The 17121-nt window shown below is 50.8% G+C and overlaps 1 protein-coding gene across 1 annotated transcript; it reads left to right on the top strand.

The window, feature by feature from the left end:
* The first annotated feature begins 855 nt into the window (after positions 1-855).
* Positions 856-17067, top strand: vwa3a (von Willebrand factor A domain containing 3A). Its single transcript, XM_028987914.1, is given in 30 exon segments — positions 856-942; positions 1236-1302; positions 1507-1625; positions 2027-2110; positions 2288-2342; positions 2421-2522; positions 2600-2706; positions 3349-3474; positions 3841-3946; positions 4022-4084; positions 4172-4261; positions 4337-4478; positions 4550-4821; positions 5689-5786; positions 6005-6124; positions 7264-7338; positions 7895-8036; positions 9565-9736; positions 9806-9876; positions 10903-11064; positions 11512-11572; positions 11696-11773; positions 11872-11969; positions 12049-12201; positions 14096-14204; positions 15091-15235; positions 16163-16307; positions 16448-16608; positions 16683-16791; positions 16875-17067. Coding segments are annotated over 30 exon segments (3441 nt in total). The 5' UTR covers positions 856-910; the 3' UTR covers positions 17052-17067.
* The last annotated feature ends 54 nt before the right edge of the window (positions 17068-17121 follow it).

Genomic DNA, 17121 nt, shown 5'->3' with positions numbered 1-17121 from the left:
TCGGACTGTTCTTCTTCTCCTCTTCTCTGGTCTTTAGGAAACCGGCAGTGCCACCAGAAGTCACCGTTCACAAGCCGCTTCTTTTCCTCACCGAGTTGTGGGATTCAGAAACAGTGAAGAGGAAAGAAGAACTTGTGTGGGGGTCAGGGGTCGTTCGCTTAATGAGTTGGGTAATCACACAAAGTTGCTGCACAGATCTCCAAAGTATCTGGAATTCAATTAACATATTTTACAGTAATTGCAATAGAGGTCATGTGACAAAAAATTCGTATAATATTTGTACACGTTGTAGTTTCAACTTGACAGTTTAAATGATTGTTTGAAATGGGAAGCTTTTCAGCTGTAGAGGTTATATGAAAATTTGTACTAAATAATTAAATCTGCTCCACACTTGTTCATGTTCTTTTACGGTCTAATGCCTAATTTGTTTAGACGAGATGATGTTATGTTCCTCACTAATCAGATTCGAACTATTAGGACACAACTACTATGCCAGAAGAATAATGAGACACAATCAAAATTGGCATCGCTAATATTAAACACCATAAAAATGGTTTATATTTGGGGCAGGTGGTGGCCTAGCGCTTAAGGAAACGGTTAAGGAAATCAGGAGGTTGCAGGTTCGAATCCCGAACCGCCAAGGTGCCACTGAGCAAAGCACCGTCCCCACACACTGCTCCCCGGGCGCCTGTCATGGCTGCCCACTGCTCACTCAGGGTGATGGGTTAAATGCAGAGGACATTTCGTTGTGTGCACCGTGTGCTGGGCTGGAAAGAGGTGGAGGATAGAAGTGGATGGAGGTGGAAAGAGGTGGAGGATAGAAGTGGATGGAGGTGGAAAGAGGTGGAGGATAGAAGTGGATGGAGGTGGAAGCTGGGCCGCTCATCGCTGCTTGTGTCGCTCGGTCTCCATGGAGACCGTAAACAGAACAGAATCCAACAGGTATTAACACGTCTTTTTCCGTGAACTTGACGAACTCCTGCCTGTGGGAACGCAGTGCACTTTTAACTCGAATCGGAACCTCGTGGAGGAAAGTCAGTGATTGAAAAGCACGGATTTAAAGTCTCTCCCGCTGGCCGGTGCTGGAACGTCGTGCGGTAACGATGCTACATGCTAATCTCACACGCGTTTTAAACTGGGACCGGTTTACATTTTAAACATTTTCAACTTGGACCAGTGTACATTTTTAACTGGCTCGAGTTTACGTGGGACGTCGTGTCCCGTTTCTTTTGCAGTGACCCTGGTCAGCAGGACATGGAGACAGCAGCAGATGGACGGTCCCTGGATGGTGGAGAACGTCTGGTCAGCAGTGTTAATCACACCCAGGATCATTAGCATCTCACTCCACTGCCATCTGTTGATAAATGAAATGATATTGTAACGATTTGCACTTGTTAGAATACCTGTTGCTCTGATTAAAAAGCGTTCTGTGTTGGATAATGAATTCTGGGGGAGCCTTGTTTTAAACTGATAACAGATTAGTGAAGGGACATCTCTCCTGTGCAGTGGTCGTGGGACGGGCCGAGCGAGGAGGACGCGGGGGACGGGCTGAGTTCGGCCGAGTGGCTGGAGTCCAACGGCCTGCAGGGCGCCGGACTCTCTGTCTCTCATCTGGCCACGCCCGTGTGAGTTCACTTCCACCGAACACGCTGCTGCTTTTGTGGGTTCAGGGTCACCCTTGTCCATAATGGTGTCAGTGCACGAAAAACATCTATACATTTACGGCATTTACCAGACGCCCTTGTCCAGAGCGACTTACAATCAGTAGTTACAGGGACAGTCCCCCCCTGGAGACACTCAGGGTTAAGTGTCCTGCTCAGGGACACGATGGTAGTAAGTGGGGTTTGAACCTGGGTCTTCTGGTTCACAGGTTAGTGTGTTACCCACTAGGCTACTACCAACCCAATCGATATTTATAAATAAATATCATATATTGCTGATTATTGTCCCTGTCCAGAGCACTGGGGCGGTCCCCCTGGAGACACTCTGGGCGTCCCCGTGATCTGAGTCCTGCTTCTGTTAACAGGAGCCCCGAGTCTAGCCTCCACAGGCCAGCAGACGCCGGCGGGGACGATGCCGCGGTCGCCACGCTTCAGCTGCGGCTTTGTCAGTAAGTTCCTCTCACTCACAAACGCACACATCTCGGCGAAATGCACCCGTCCCGTTCGGGTCGCGTGTCCACCGACGTCCATTGTTCTTCTCAGCTGGAACGAGAGAATAGAAACACGTTCGCAGCTTTGGAAAGGTCGGAGAAACTGGATATTTTTGTCTTCTTCTCGGTCTCCAGGAAGATTGAACTCTACCACAGCAGGATCAGCTGGCTCGGCCGGGGCAGCAGGAAGGTAAAGGTGCTGTCCAGTACCCAGAATGCACCAGGGGAGCCGACGGAGGGCTGCATCATTGTCTCTGTGCCCTGTAAGGTTTTCGGGACGGTGACGGGCTCCAGGGTCGGGGTCCTGGTCGACGTCTCCGATGTCAGTTGCTCGGTGGAGAGGCTGCCGGACCTCCAGATCGACCTCCTGGTGAGTTCCGGGCTCCTCAGCCGCGTGGAGATGATTTGTGACGTGCCCCGTGTCTGGTTTTGTGCCTTTCGCTGCAGTCGCTGCTGCGCGAGCAGCTGTGTTCGAAGAAAAGTCTGTTCCTGCTCTCGTTCGGCACCGAGGTCCACCCCCTCTGGGACAGTCCCCGCGAAGTCAGCCCATTCAGGTGCGAACACGCTGGTCCTGGTGTAATCCACCGATATCTAACGCCTGAATTACACGACCCGTAAAAAGCTCAAAGCTGTTCTTTGTGTGTGTGTGTGTGTGTGTGTGTGTGTGTGTGTGTGTGTGCATCTCGGGAGTCATCATCACGCTACAGAAGGGAGATAAATGGGCGGCGGTGACGACTGTTTATTTACGCTTGCTTTGGGGTATTAAGTGGCGGTCTGCGCGGCCAGGCTGTTTTTGTGGACGTGTCATCTGGGACCGCGTGGGAACAGCAGAACACGCCAGAACAGCGCGTGCCGGCGGACGAGACGAGGAGAGGAGAGGAGTGTTGAATATAAGGGACGATTGTGGCGTGGGGTGGGAAGTGAAGGTCATCGTCAGGAACGGTCTCCTGGGGCAGTGGTGGTCTAGCGGTTAAGGAAGCGGCCCCGTAATCAGAAGGTTGCCGGTTCGAATCCCGATTCGCCAAGGTGCCACTGAGCAAAGCACCGTCCCCACACACTGCTCCCCGGGCGCCTGTCATGGCCGCCCACTGCTCACTCAGGGTGATGGTTAAATGCAGAGGACAAATTTCACTGTGTGCACCGTGTGCTGTGCTGCTGCGTGTCACATGTGACACTCACTTCACTTTCTTTCCAAGTGTGAGGCAGTGTGGCCGGTGGGTGGAGCAGCTCGGCGCCGGTGGAGGCTGCGACCTCCTGCGGGCCCTGAAGGCGGCGCTGGCTCGGCCCGACCTCGACTCGCTGCTCGTCATCCTCGGCTCCCGGTGAGGATTCCGTTCTTCCGGAACACGTCGGCGCCCGAGCCGCCAGTTGGTCAGATCGGCAATAGAACTCTCAAGCCCCTACGTTTACACCGGTTATTGGATTTGTTTTAATTGCTCTGAGTCAGTTTTCTTATTGTTTGCTACCAATGATAGTATTTGGCTCATATTTTATGTAGTAACTTTGCGTTTAAGCGCATGTATTGCAATGTTAAGAAAATAATGGGTTTACAATGTATAAATTGCTATATTAGACAATTAATGAAGAAATAATCGAGAATCCAACCAATCTAGATTAATCGGTGCTTTGTAAAAATAATCGTTTCGCGCATATTCAGAGCATGCGGTGTGGCTCTATTCTCTCTTCAGCCCTGACCAGACCACAGATGTAGTCCTGGACTATGTAGAGCAATGCATGCTGGGAGGAGCACTGCGTCTCCACACCGTGGGCTACCGTTGCGGTCCCCTGGTCACCGTGAGTGGAGCCGGCACCGGTGGCCAGTCTATGTCTGCGATCACCTCTGTAAAGAGAACCGTTTCTCCGTCGCAGGACATGGTGAAGAGGCTGGCGGAGGTGGCAGGAGGACGTTATCACGTCTTCTCCTCTCCACTGGTGAGCTCACCGGCGTGCCGCTGCACACTGGGATCAGGGGATCTATCCTTGGTCTGAAGGCCTTATTTCAGTGTGTGTGTTTGCCAGGGCGTGTTGGATGGAAACAGCGACCTGGAGCTTCTTTGGGCTGAAATAAAAGCAGCCAGAGACCTGCTCAGTCACGCAGAAGATGCCGAGGTCTGCAGGCCGCCCTGAGTGAGGGTGCGCGGTCGTATTAATGAAGCAACCAGACAGACCTTCTGGTTTCTTTAGGAGGCCTTGGCCGATTTGGAAAACCTCTCCGTGTCCAGCCTCCGGCCCACACGCGAGAGCCTCAGAGCTCCGCTACAGATCCGCCCCGCCGACCTCCAGCAGACCTCCTCAGCTGACTGGCTGAAGGTCCACGGCTTGAGAGGTGACGAACTCGGTAACGGGCGCTCAGTGGAATGAATTCGGATGAACCGTCTTGCTCTTGATGCATTGCAGCGAAGAAGCTGAGCTTGTACCAGATTCTGGCTCCCAACGCCTACCCCCAGCTGGAGGGCTTTGTGCCGGTTCTGAGGAAGAGCGTGAGCTCCACCGTGCATAAGGTCCAGAATCCCCCGGCGAACGCTCTGGCTTCTCGGCCGCTGCTCTGGTCTTGTCGGCGTTCACTCTGTTCCGCGTCTGTCTTGCAGAAAGCCATGGTGCCGTTTGAATGGCATGATGGGACCGTGAAGAACGTCCACGTGGACCTGCCCCAGCTCCACCGCTACCAGGTGGGATTTCCTGTTTCTCCTAATTTGTTGTTCTGGCGAAAGTGCTTCTTGTTTGAACAGCATTTATACGCAAAAATAGATGCCGTAGCATCTAAGTGTACAGACCCATGGGTGGTGCGGCTAAAAGGTTCTCCAGCTTCGCTCCAGGTCCCTCATAAATTGAGGTCAGAAGCTCTGACTTTCCGGCAACAATGTACATTTAATCGTTCATATGTTTAGGAAGCGGTGATGGAGCGCGACACCAAATTTCAGACTGTTACACTGCGTCCTTCACTGGATACTTCAACACACACAAAAATTGTGAAGTGATTGTCACTTGTGTTACACAGCAGCACAGCACACGGTGCAAACAGTGAAATGTGTCCTCTGCATTTAACCATCACCCTGAGTGAGCAGTGGGCGGCCATGACAGGCGCCCGGGGAGCAGTGTGTGGGGACGGTGCTTTGCTGAGTGGCACCTCAGTGGCACCTTGGCGGATCGGGATTCCTTAGCCGCTAGGCCACCACTGCCCCTCATTTCATGGGTGGAAGACGGGTGGTGCCCTTGGTGATTGCTTGTATTCTTTTTATCCTGACCGGCATGCAGCGTAACAACGCTAATTAATCTCGACAATATTTCCCATCTGAATATGTAACCCCAGAGCGATATGTGGTAGTGGTGGTAGCCTAGCGGCTAACACACTCGCCTATGAACCAGAAGACCCAGGTTCAAATCCCACTTACTACCATCGTGTCCCTGAGCAGGACACTTAACCCTGAGTGTCTCCAGGGGGGGACTGTCCCTGTATCTACTGATTATAAGTCGCTCTGGATAAGGACGCCTGGTAAATGGCGTAAATGTAAATGTGTGTGTGTGTGTTTTCCCAGAAGCAGCTCCGGGCTGCCATCTCCGTGCTGGAGGCCCGACTGCTGTGGCTGGGTGCTGCCGGGAGTCGTGTGCTGTGGGGTTCCGTGTGTGAGCAAAGGCGAGCAGCTCCATCTCCTCTTTCCTCTCCGGGCCGATCTCATTAGTCCATCAGCGCCACTAAGTAGACCTGACAGAACCGGGAGGCTCAGTGCTGTGCGCCTCTACCGCCATTGTGCCGAGTTTGCCTGCGTTTCTCTGCCAGGCTCACGCCCAGGCAGGCGCGCGACCTTCTTTTCGCAGTCTCACGTCACCCGCTCTTTTCGTTTCTTCCTGCAGGGTCCATGTCCTGGTGGACGTGTCCGGAGCGAACTCCCGCCACCGGCAGCACATCCTGCACTCTGTCCGGCTGCTGCTGGAGGAGCAACTGGCCGGCAGGCACAGCTTCGGCCTGACTGCGTGCGTGCCGCCGCCGCCGAGCCTCTCGGCCGGGAACATGAACGTTCATACGCTGATAAAAAACGAACACGCGTACACTTCTTACCGTGCGACTGTCACCTTCACATTGGGACTAAGTAGGACTCGTGGCGTTTGGGTCTTTTCTTTAGCACATCATATACGTTACCAGTCAAACATTTCAAGAAACATATTTAATTCTTTTTTTATGTTTCATTATGTTCTTCTGGTGCTCCATGAATGATATGCACACCATTGTCACCTTCATAGATAGACCAGTAGATACTGCCAGATGTTCCTTTGCACGTTTTACCCGTTTTAGAAAAGGGTTTTATATTTTGTACACTGACCTGCATATGGGTTTTCAAACATGATTTAGGAATGTTTCATTTGCAGGACGTAGCAGTCTTGGTGCCTTCAATGTGGAATATCCAGAGCGTCAGTAGTGGCCTAGCGGTTAAGGAAGCGGCCCCGTAATCAGAAGGTTGCTGGTTCGAATCCCGATCTGCCAAGGTACCAGTGAGGTGCCACTGAGCAAAGCACCGTCCCCACACACTGCTCCCCGGGCGCCTGTCATGGCTGCTCACTGCTCACACAGGGTGATGGGTTAAATGCAGAGGACAAATTTCACTGTGTGCACTGTGTGCTGTGCTGCCGTGTATCACATGTGACCATCACTTCACTTCACTCAGGGTTAATTGTCTTGCTCAGGGACACGATGGTAGTAGGTGGGGTTTATACTCATACTATGCCACAGCTCGTCCCTGAATAAACTCTGTCCCCACCGTCTCAGATTCTGCGGCCACATTTCTGCTAATCACCAACAATTCGGTTAAATAGGGCATAAAAATAGCCGTAATTAGCCTGGGCCAAAAGCTTCTCTCTGAACGGACACGCCCACCTGCCAATTAGCCCGAGTGGCCTGAAAGCTGCTTTTGAGCTTCGTTTGCATAATCTGATGCAGAATTGTGCACATGCATCCATCTCGGTATAGATTTGAATGCACGTGTCCTCTGGTGGAAAACGATGCTCTTTGGTGGCGCTATTTTTGGTGCGTCTCGAGTCCCCTGCTGCCGCGCTATTCTCTGTCTTTCACACTGCCGGGCTATTTTCAAACCCGCCTTTTCATGCCCGTCAATCAGGTTTGGCGCCGACATCAGATGGTGGAGTGAGCGGATGGTGTCCCCGCTGCCAGAAAACCTGCAGGCCGCCTGGCAGTGAGTGGCCGCAGCCTCGTCCTCCCTCTTCCTCTCACACGCTCACTTGCCTGCAGTGCTGATGAAGAACGTGACCGATGAAGGATGAAGGTCATTTACAATTATTGACATTTACCAGACGGCCTCATCCAGAGTGACACTCAGTCAGTAGTGACAGGGACACTCAGGGTAAAGTGTCCTGCTCAGGGACACGATGGTAGTAAGTGGTCACAGGCGAGTGCCACACCCACTGTCTCCTGCAGGGTGGGTTTTTTTATCACTAGTCTATACCTTAAAGCTCCTGTAAGTCCGGTGTGGTGACGCCATGAAAACTACATCGAGAACATTTTTACATTTATAGCATTTACCAGACGCCCTTATCCAGAGCGACTTACAATCAGTAGATACAGGGACAGTCCCCCCCTGGAGACACTCAGGGTTAAGTGTCTTGCTCAGGGACACAGTGGTAGTAAGTGGGGTTTGAACCTGGGTCTCCTGGTTCATAGGCGAGTGTTTTACCCACTAGGCTACTACCATGAATTGTCCCAACCTTCTCTCATTGTTTCTGTGTGTTCAGGTGGCTGCAGCAGCAGGACTGTTCTGGGGGGCGGAACACGCTGGGCGCCCTGAAGTTCGCCCTGGACGGAGACCCGCGCCAGACCCCGCCCTTCCCGCTGGGCTTGTATCTCTTCACCAGCGGGGTGCCCGAGCAGGAGATGGTGAGGCGCCCTCTGCTGGGACTCTTGTTGTCTGCAGCGGTGCTTTACAACGTTCTCACAACTGGAACCTGAGGGACTTCCAGAATTGTTCTGGTCTGCAGCCTTGAACGACATTCAGAGGAAACGGAAACCTCTAATCAGTTATATAATATGTAATATTTTACTGTGGACATGTTCGATTTTGCACAGACAGACGTTGTCAGCTGAGAAGTAAGTTGAATAAAACAAATTCTTTATTCTTCCAGAGCCAAATGTTTTAGCTTGAGTAGAATAGTGTTGATTATCAAGATATTTCACATGGATCTTTACTTTACTTTACTTTACTTTACTTGGCAGACGCTTTTATCCAAAGCAACTTACAAGAGGACGACACCAGCAATTCTCAGTCGGTTTCTATAGGTTTTGAGTAAAAAAAAAACAAGAGCCCTGATAAGGCCCAACTTGTCAGGAATATAACATGCTGGGAATTGTTAGGTGCTGGACAAGGTTTTTTTTTATGAGTGTGTGTTAGTGTTGGACTCGTCTGAAATACTTTTTGAACAAGTGTTTCAGCTGCTTCTTAAAGGTGGTGGAGGTCTCGGCTAGTCGAATGGAGCAGGACAAGTTGTCCCACCAGCCAGGGACAACAAAGGACAACAGAGACGATTGGGATCGGAGACCCCGTGAAGAGGGAATTTTTAGTCTCGTTTCGTGTGCAGATCTGGTGGCGGCCCCGTAATCAGAAGGTTGCTGGTTCGAATCCCGATCTGCCAAGGTACCACTGAGGTGCCACTGAGCAAAGCACCGTCCCCACACACTGCTCCCCGGGCGCCTGTCATGGTGCCCACTGCTCACTCAGGGTGATGGGTTAAATGCAGAGGACAAATTTCACTGTGTGCACTGTGTGCTGTGCTGCTGTGTATCACGTGTGACAATCACTTCACTTCACTGAGAGGGCGTGCAGGAGTGTATCTGGCTAGTAGTGTGTTGGTGTAAGAGGGAGAACTTCCATTTACAGCCCTGTAGGCAGCATCAAGGATTTAAACTGCATGTGAGCAGCTACCGGGAGCCGGTGGAGAGAGGTGAGAAGAGGCGGGACGTGGGGGTGTTTCGGCTGGTTGAAGATGAGGCGGGCTCATCTTCATTTTGGACCATCTGGAGGGGTTTTATGATGACCGCAGAGGCTCCAGCCAGGAGAGAGTTACAATAGTCCAGTTTAGAGATGACCGCTGCCTGGACGAGGAGCTGCGTTGCCTGTTGTCTCTAAAACGAACAACATGTGTACCTAGTATAACTTGTTCAGCTACTAACTACATCCTCATTGGTCCACGTAATGATCTGATGGAACAAGCTCATCATAACTTCTGCAGAGCTGTTGGCATCTTATGAACGAAAGGATTTTGGAAACCGTAGAACCTACAGCGGCATTGAAAATGCCACTAGGTACCACTCAGTATTGTGAATAATCAAGTATTGATTGTCGACCGCGCTCAGACCGTCCTGGACACCTGGACATCTGCAGTCAGTGGTTTGTTGTGTTTTTTTTCAGGCGTAGGTTGAAGCCTACGTGTCGGACCGCTGCAGTACCGCCAACTTCAGGCTCAATGTGAGCCTCTTCAGTGCCATGGACCTGCCCACTTGCCCTGCGCCCCACCCTGGCCGGGCACTGCGCCATCTGGCACACACCGGAAACGGCCGGTTCCACTGGATCAGCGAGACGGGTACAAGTACCTCTCACCCCCCGCACAGGGACGCTGGTTTAACACGGCCTAATATCTTCTCTCCTGTAGGTGTGGTGGAGAGCGACGACGTCACGGCCATAATTACAGAGATGGGGAAGGCTGATGATTACTGGCAGAAGGTGAGCAGATGAAAGTGACGTGGTAGTGGCCTGGTGGGTGAGGCACTTGCCTATGAACCAGAAGGCCCAGGTTCGTGTCCCTGAGCGAGACACTATGCACAGTGGCACCTTGGCAGTTTGTAACTCAAACCGGCAACCTTGTGATTACGGGAACTGTAGAGTGTAGAAATGTAGAAGAAGGCATCAGGAAGATACTGCTCGGTCCTTCCCAGCGTGCAGGTCGACGTACGTGACCTCCCTCCTACCGATTCCACACAACCTTGCACCATCGCCATTTTTATACTGTAGAAAGGGGACCATCACGAAGAACACACACACACACACACAAACACACTTATACACACGTTGTTCATTTATCCATTCAAAATCGCGGTGGAAGAGGTGGGTGGACCAGGAATAAGCGTCGGGTGTACGTGTCTCCAGGGGGACCCTCCTGTAAACACTGACTGGAAGGCGCTCTGGACAAGTACGTCTGATAAATGTACATTGAAGGCTGAGGCTTCATCTTAAAGCTCCATGGGCACCTGAACAAAAAAATCATAATCATTTACAAATATGGACCAGTCCGAGACGTCCCGCTGCTCCACGGGGCCGTGAATTGTTGTATTAACTGTAACTGAAGAAGAGTGAAAGTAAAGTGATTGTCACATGTGATACACAGCAGCACAGCACACGGTGAAACGTGTCCTCTGTATTTAACCATCACCCTTGGTGACGAGCAGGGTGTGGGGACGGTGCTTTACTCAGTGGCACCTTGGCAGTTTGGGACTCAAGCTGGCAACCTTCTGACTACGGGTCTGTTTCCATACCCACTAGGCCACCACTGCCCCATTAATATTAAGATCTTGTTTTAAATAAGACAAAGCATAACAATCATCCGGTCTTTAGTCCTATCCTTTCATGATCACGAAGTGTGCAGTGTGACGTAAGGCTGTTATAATTTTTGTAATTTAATAATTTAATGTAAATTAATTTGTTTTTCATACAGTTTTTTTTGTAATAATTATCTTGTCCCTGCTGGAACAGTGCTCTCTGCTGGTGCAGTCCCTGACCCAGAGGGCTGGATCCAGCTCACCAGATCTCCAACCGTCCATGGGAGATGGCAGCCTGGCGCAGAGCTCCCAGATACGGACGCCCCGACCGAGGCTCCTCCCTCCTCGACCCACTGCCCTCACACTTGCCAGGCAGGTCAGAACATCCACTACTTTCTTAAGACTGCATCTCCATGCATATTTTCCCCGATCACAGATTCACCAGTTCTTCCATCAGAACGCCTGAATTAAAGCGTTGATAACCTTCGTGTTGGTGTCGGTAGTGGGCGTGGCCACGTTGACTGGAATTAAAGCGCCTGATAACCTTCAAGAGGTGGATGCTGTGGTACATCTGGGCGTGTCACGTATTGACAAATAAGTGAAAAAAGTGGAAATGAAGTGATTGTCCTTGTGAAACGTGTCCTCTGTATTTAACCACCACGCTTGGTGAGCAGTGGGCAGCCATGACAGGCGCCCGGGGAGCAGCGTGTGGGGACAAGCTGTGAACATGATCCATGCACTACATCTCATATCTGAAAATCATCTTCACTTGAATGTATCTGAACAAAAACACCCTGGTAAAACGAAGTTTTCTGCTGTGTAGGTGAGCAGAGATAGCAGGAAGCATGGACCTCCAGAGGAGAGACCCAGTAGCGCCAGAACAGGTGAGTGTTCATCTGAGGGCTTCATCGAGTCTGCTGCTGTTTACGGAAAGGCGGAGAAGGTTAACATCACAGAACACCATCAGTTGTCCTTTCAGATGCACTTTTGTCTTTCGTCAAACGCAGGGAAGGGCGCTGAGTCCAAAGAAAAGAAGAGCAGCATTTCTCAAACAGTCTTTTACCTGGAGGATGGCAAGAGTCTTGGTGAGTCCTGGCATGCACTGCTTCTCATCTTCTCAGAACAACAACCTCTACTGACGAGCGGTCCTTGTGTTCCTGGGTTCTTATCTGGTTTAAAACAGGAGTGGTTTATAAAACGTACCCACAGCCAAAGCCAGTGAGAATTTCCATTCCCTCCATCAAGCTGCCAAAACACGAGGAGATTTGCTCTACCAAGCAGGTGCGGTCTAGCCAAAGTCATCTATAATCGGCCGTCTAGCTTCTCGTGAAGGACTCGTTTTCAACTTTTTACTCCTAAGTGGTTGGAACGATATGGAGTCAGGAGGCTGAAGCTGGACCTTCGTAAACTGCTCTCTGGACCAGACTGCGCCCATCAGAAGAGGACCGTGGCATGGGACCAGCAGAAGGCGTCAGGAAGATACTGCTCGGTCCTTCCCAGCGTGCAGGTCGACGTACGTGACCTCCCTCCTACCGATTCCACACAACCTTGCACCATCGCCATTTTTATATCATCACGAAGAACACACACACACACACACACACAAACACACTTATACACACGTTGTTCATTTATCCATTCAAAATCGCGGTGGAAGAGGTGGGTGGACCAGGAATAAGCGTCGGGTGTACGTGTCTCCAGGGGGACCCTCCTGTAAACACTGACTGGAAGGCGCTCTGGACAAGTACGTCTGATAAATGTACATTGAAGGCTGAGGCTTCATCTGAAAGCTCCATGGGCACCTGAACAAAAAAAATCATAATCATTTACAAATATGGACCAGTCCGAGACGTCCCGCTGCTCCACGGGGCCGTGAATTGTTGTATTAACTGTAACTGAAGGGATTGTCACATGTGATACACAGCAGCACAGCACACGGTGCACATAGTGAAACTTGTCCTCTGCATTTAACCATCACCCTTGGTGAGCAGTGGGCAGCCACGGTGCTTTGCTCAGTGGCACCTTGGCGGGTCGGGATTCGAACCGGCATCCTTCTGATTACGGGGCCACTTTCTTAACCGCTAGGCCACCACTGCCCCAGGGGGAGGTGAGGTGTGGCAGAATTAAAAATGTTGTCGTACAAACGGTACTTTTTGCAGTCACGTATCTGCACCCTTTCCAAAATGTTGTGGTTTGGGTCCAGCAGGGGGCGTCACGCTGTGGTGCAGGAAGGCGCAGATGCTGTCCTTCTCCAGATCTAGTTTCCAAAGTGCATAAATCAGACCACCTCACGTCTCCTTCACTGTCTTGCAGGCTAAACCTCCTCTGTGTGCATTATTATTAGGCAAGTGAGCATTTTGAGGATAAAAGTCAGTCATTTTATTTATAGAGCACCTTTAAGCAACTAGGATTAATCCATTGAAAATAGATTAATTTTAATATAGAACAAATACAGTGCTAAAGGTCAATGCACAATGTTACTACATCTGCAAAGGAAATGTGAGTGTGACCCATCTCAAGCACATATGTGCTGCACAATTATAAGGCAAGTATTAGTGTGCAGAATTATTACTTGACTAAACAAAATAACACAATTTTACCATTTCACTTGATCAACATTAAAGTGACATTTATTAAACAAACAACTCAATTTGGTCATTTAAACAAAAACCAGAGACCAATGAAGCCATCATCACAGTAAAAATCCTGCCACTCAACACAAGGACCAGAACCAGAGAGGTGTGCTGCTTTCTCAAATCACCCTCACTTCTCAGCAGGCTTTAGATCAGGTGACGAAACGGGGTCAGAACCAGATGAGATTCTTCTTGGCCCAATCTTATGAAGTGAAGTGATCGTCATTGTGAAACACTGCAGCACAGCACACGGTGACACGTGTCCTCTGTATTTAACCGTCACCCTTGGTGAGCAGTGGGCAGCCATGATAGGTGCCCGGGGAGCAGCGTGTGGGGACGGTGCCTTCATCAAGGGGACCTCAGTGGCACCTCGGCGGGTCGGGATTCAAACACTGCAACCTGCTGATTAGGCAACTACTGCCCCCTTCTGGCCACTCCGGGGAGGATGCAGTTCTGGAATATGGTGGTACTGCAGGACAATGGGTTCTTCTGAAGTCAACGATGATTCTTCTCAATTCAACGAAATGTTTGATTGTTCTGTGATTACGTCTCAATATATCAATAACCCTCCAAAAAACTTTTTTCAAAATGTAGGAATTTTCTGTGTCTGTTAAATCTCTTTATTTTTTGCTGCCTATTAGTTATGCACACCTTGGTGCTGATCTCCTTAAGCCACACCCTTCCTCGTTAGTGTAATACACATCCCATGAAAAGTCCAATAAGCGTTTATGCAGCTTAGGGTTGGAATACATGCATATGTCACTGTTCCTGCAGGGCGCGGTGAAGCACCTGCAGCTGAGCGCAGGAGAGCTGCGGCAGTACCTGAGCACCAGTGGCCGCCTGCTGCGGCGCTACGGCCAGAGGATGAGGTGGCTTCTCCGCGGTACGTTCCCCCTCCGGAAACGTGCCTCTCACAACAATCCAGCTGTATTATATTCACCAGTAATGAGTGAAAGTGAAGTGATTGTCACATCACAGCACACGGTGCACACAGTGAAATTAGTCGTCTGTATTTAACCATCACCCTGAGTGAGCAGTGGGCACCATGACCGGCGCCCGGGGAGCAGTGTGTGGGGACGGTGACTTTGCTCAGTGGTACCTCAGTGGCACCTGATTGGGATTCGAACCGGCAACCTTCTGATTACGGGGCCACTTCCTTAACCGCTAGGCCACCACTGCCCCTAATACGAGTGAGATAAAGAGTTTAAAGATAAGATAAGATCAAGTGGGAAATTGCGATTGTCACGGCAGAAAGTGGATGGAAACAGAAGGTAATAGCAGCACAAAAAAAATAATAAATATGTATCTGTATATATCTACAAATTTACAATTTAAACAAATGACAATTTTGAGAAGTACACACAAGGCCTTCTGCACGATGTAAAAGAAAACTCGAGCTTCCGGTCTGATGGTCTCCACTCTCCACCGCCACCAGTCGCCCTTCCTCAGTCCAGAATCGTCTTCATGATCACATTACTGCTGTGCCCGGCAGCATGCGGTGCAACAAGTGAGCAGTGTGCCGTTGACGTGCGGTGCGAAGGAGCAGATCTTCTCTCTCGCCTGCATCTTTTTCTCATTTCGCCTCCCTGTAATAGAGGACGGGCGAAAATAGATCTCCCCACTAGGAGAGCGATGCGGACTTTTCCCCTCTCTCCATCCCACGCCAGCTGCATTATTCATCCTTTTCCTGACACCATCTGCTGTCTTCCCACCTCAACACCATGAGCATCCCTCATGCTGCTGATCTGGCGCGTGTGTTGTGCCGGCAGGCAGTCGGCGGGAGCTGGGCGTGGTGCTGGAGAGCAGCGTCTGCGTCCTGCTGGACGTCTCCGGGTCCATGGCCTCCTGTCTTCCGCGGCTGAAGCAGGACGTGAGCGGTCTGATCTGGGAGCAGCTGCACGCCAACCGAGTCCGGTGAACACCCGCGGACCATAGCCTGTCGTCACAGTCTGAACATTTTAGTCCGAATTTACCATAAATGTTTTAGTCTCCTTTTTTAATTATGCAGTTCTATTTAACCCAGTCAGTATACAGGGTGGGCCATTTATATGGATACACCTTAATAAAATGGGAATGGTTGGTGACATTGAACACATTTTATAAGTGGTCAGAAACTTGTAAATAACTCATGAAAGAATAAAGTTACGTTAAAACCAAGCACACCATTGTTTTTCTTGTGAAATTACCAATAAATTTGATGTCACATGACCCTCTTCCTATTGAAAAAACAAACGTTGGATCCAAGATGGCCGACTTCAAAATGGCCACTATGGTCACCACCCATCTTGAAAAGTTTGCCCCCCCCTCACATATACTAATGTGCCAGGACGTTAATGTCACCAACCATTCCCGTTTTATTAAGGTGGATCCATATAAATGGCCCACCCTGTATTACCTGGTAGAACAGACAAAAACATTTTCATTTAGTCAAACTAATTTCATAATTAAAACGTTTATCTTATTATATTATTATTAATACCTTATCGACTCCACAATACTCGACGTCCATTCGAATGGCCGCATTTTTCCCCGTCGATACACGTTCTGTTTTCTTTTCCACTACATCGTAATGAAACTGTCCAAACGTCTCCACCGATCTGATGACCCACCAAAAGCATTCTGAAATATAAATATTAGCACAAATGCATATCGGAGAAGTGACGAAACAGGGTGATTAAATGTCGACGAAACCAAAGAGACGTTTTAGTCTCGTTTTTCTCCGTCAACAATAGTACACGATGTGTTTGGTTCTAGTTATTGTCACATGACCAGCATTTTCGCTGCATCTCGTCTCGGGTTCTCCTGCCGCCGTGCTCTATAAGAGAAACAGCCGTGTTACAGGTTCACCGTCCTGGCGTTCTCCGAGGAGGTCAGGGCGTGGCGCTGGGGTTTGACCCCGCCCTCGGAAGAGGCGTGTCGCGAGGCGGTGCAGTGGGTCTCGCAGCTCAGCGCCCACGGCGGCACGCGCGCCCTGGAGGCCTTGCAGGTACGGCGGCCCGGCTGCCATGCTCGAACAACACCTCGCGATTTGCACGTCATTTGCTGCTACGGTTGCATAGCAAACCGTCAGTTTTCCATGGCTGATTATTCGCTTGCCGCAGGACAGTTCTGTCCCCGTGTCCCCAGGCTGCCTGCAGAATGGAGCGCCGGGACGAGCCGCTGGGCTGCTACCTGGTGAGTGACGGCAAGCCGGACTCCAGCTGCGGCCTGATCCTGCAGGAGGCGGCGAGGCTGAGAGCAGAAGGACGGATCACCGTCCACACCGTGTCCTACGGCTGCGGGGACAGGTGGCGTCCTCCGGACAGCGCTCGTTGCGAGGCCTGCAGTGAACCGGCCTTCATGTCTGCGTGCTCTTCTCCAGCAGGGACGAGGACTTCCTGAAGCGGCTTGCCCACCGGACGGGAGGACGCTTCCACGCTGCACAGGAGGACACGGGACTCCTGGACGCCTGCGAGCGACATGGCTGGAGCGTGAGTCTCAGCTCCTGCATCCGGTCTCGGCAGGACCGGTGCTGTGCAGCCGGCTGAGACGCTGTGTCTCTCCTTCACCACAGGGCCAGGCGTCCCCGCTGGTCCAGGGGGACGATCTGAAGATCCTGGCGGCGGAGATGAGCAAACTCGCCGACTTGCGCAGACGAGCGGGAGCGCTCAGGTTCAAACACGACCTTCCGTCTGCAGAGCTGTCTCACCAGGGAGAAGACGAGTCTCTTCAGAAACCAGCGTCACAATAAAACCCTCAAATACCAACTCCGTTATCGGGATTTTTATTGTCCGATCCTATAATGTTCACACACGCAGTTG

Source organism: Denticeps clupeoides, chromosome 7, assembly GCF_900700375.1.
Source record: "Denticeps clupeoides chromosome 7, fDenClu1.1, whole genome shotgun sequence".
In the NCBI taxonomy this organism is placed as follows: domain Eukaryota; kingdom Metazoa; phylum Chordata; class Actinopteri; order Clupeiformes; family Denticipitidae; genus Denticeps; species Denticeps clupeoides.
This window is presented reverse-complemented; position numbering and strand designations above follow the sequence as displayed.